The sequence below is a fragment of the Patiria miniata genome, unplaced genomic scaffold (assembly GCF_015706575.1).
Source record: "Patiria miniata isolate m_02_andy unplaced genomic scaffold, ASM1570657v1 HiC_scaffold_13, whole genome shotgun sequence".
Taxonomy (NCBI): Eukaryota; Metazoa; Echinodermata; class Asteroidea; order Valvatida; family Asterinidae; genus Patiria; species Patiria miniata.
The window spans coordinates 14136327-14137138 of record NW_024037051.1 but is presented as its reverse complement, the minus strand read 5'-3'; the positions used below and the strand labels follow the sequence as shown (position 1 = coordinate 14137138).

The 812-nt window shown below is 42.4% G+C and overlaps 1 protein-coding gene across 1 annotated transcript in view; it reads right to left on the bottom strand.

The window, feature by feature from the left end:
• LOC119721600 (rho GDP-dissociation inhibitor 1-like) overlaps positions 1–165 on the bottom strand; it is a 23650-nt gene extending 23485 nt beyond the window's left edge. The window contains exon 1 of the mRNA XM_038191681.1: positions 137–165. Within this exon, the coding sequence (XP_038047609.1) occupies positions 137–165 (29 nt within the window). The remainder of the gene's footprint in view (positions 1–136) is intronic.
• Positions 166–812: the final 647 nt, after the last annotated feature.

Below are 812 nucleotides of genomic sequence, written 5' to 3'. Positions count from 1 at the left end.
CTGAAAGAGCCAGGTCAGTTCAATGACGATATTTGCTGCAATATACTCCGCCCAACTACATCCTTTCTGAAAAGTACAGCAAAAGCAAAAGTTGTGTATTTCCTTTAACTCCCAATGCCGAGATAACGCCCTTTACCTTTCAGGCGGCTTGGCTGCACTTGCCATGAATTAGCTGCTTTGCCATCAAATAGGCATCAAATGGTCATCAAAAAGGCATCACATTCTTTTAGGCATCATTGGACATCAAAAGAGTAGCAATTTGAGCAAAGTTTATAAAGAAAAACATTAAAGGCGTACATTAATCAGTCATCAAGAAACATATAATGGATGTAAAAATTATGACTGCTGATGTTCATCTGAAGCTCACGGCATTGTTTAGGCATCAATATAAGGTATCGGGAAGGCATCAGAAGTCATCACTGAGCATCAGGCATCACAGGCAGTTATCAAACAGGCATCAAACGGGCATCAAACAGGCATCAGAAGTCATCACTGACTGTCAGGCATCAAAGGGGCATCAAAGAGGCATCAGGAAGGCATCATTAGTCATGACTGACCATCGAGCACTGAGGAATAAAGAGGCATCATAAAACATGACTGGCCTTCGAGCATTGAGGCATCAACGAGGCAGCAGCAAGGCATCAAAATTAAGTCATCACTAGCCATCAGGCATCAAAGGGGCATCAAAGAGGCATCAGGAAATCATTGAAAGTTATGACTGAACATCGAGGATTTGAAGGCATCAAAGAGGCATCGATCAGCAAGGAATCAGAATTAAGTCATCACTTGCCATCAGGCATCAAAGGTGTATC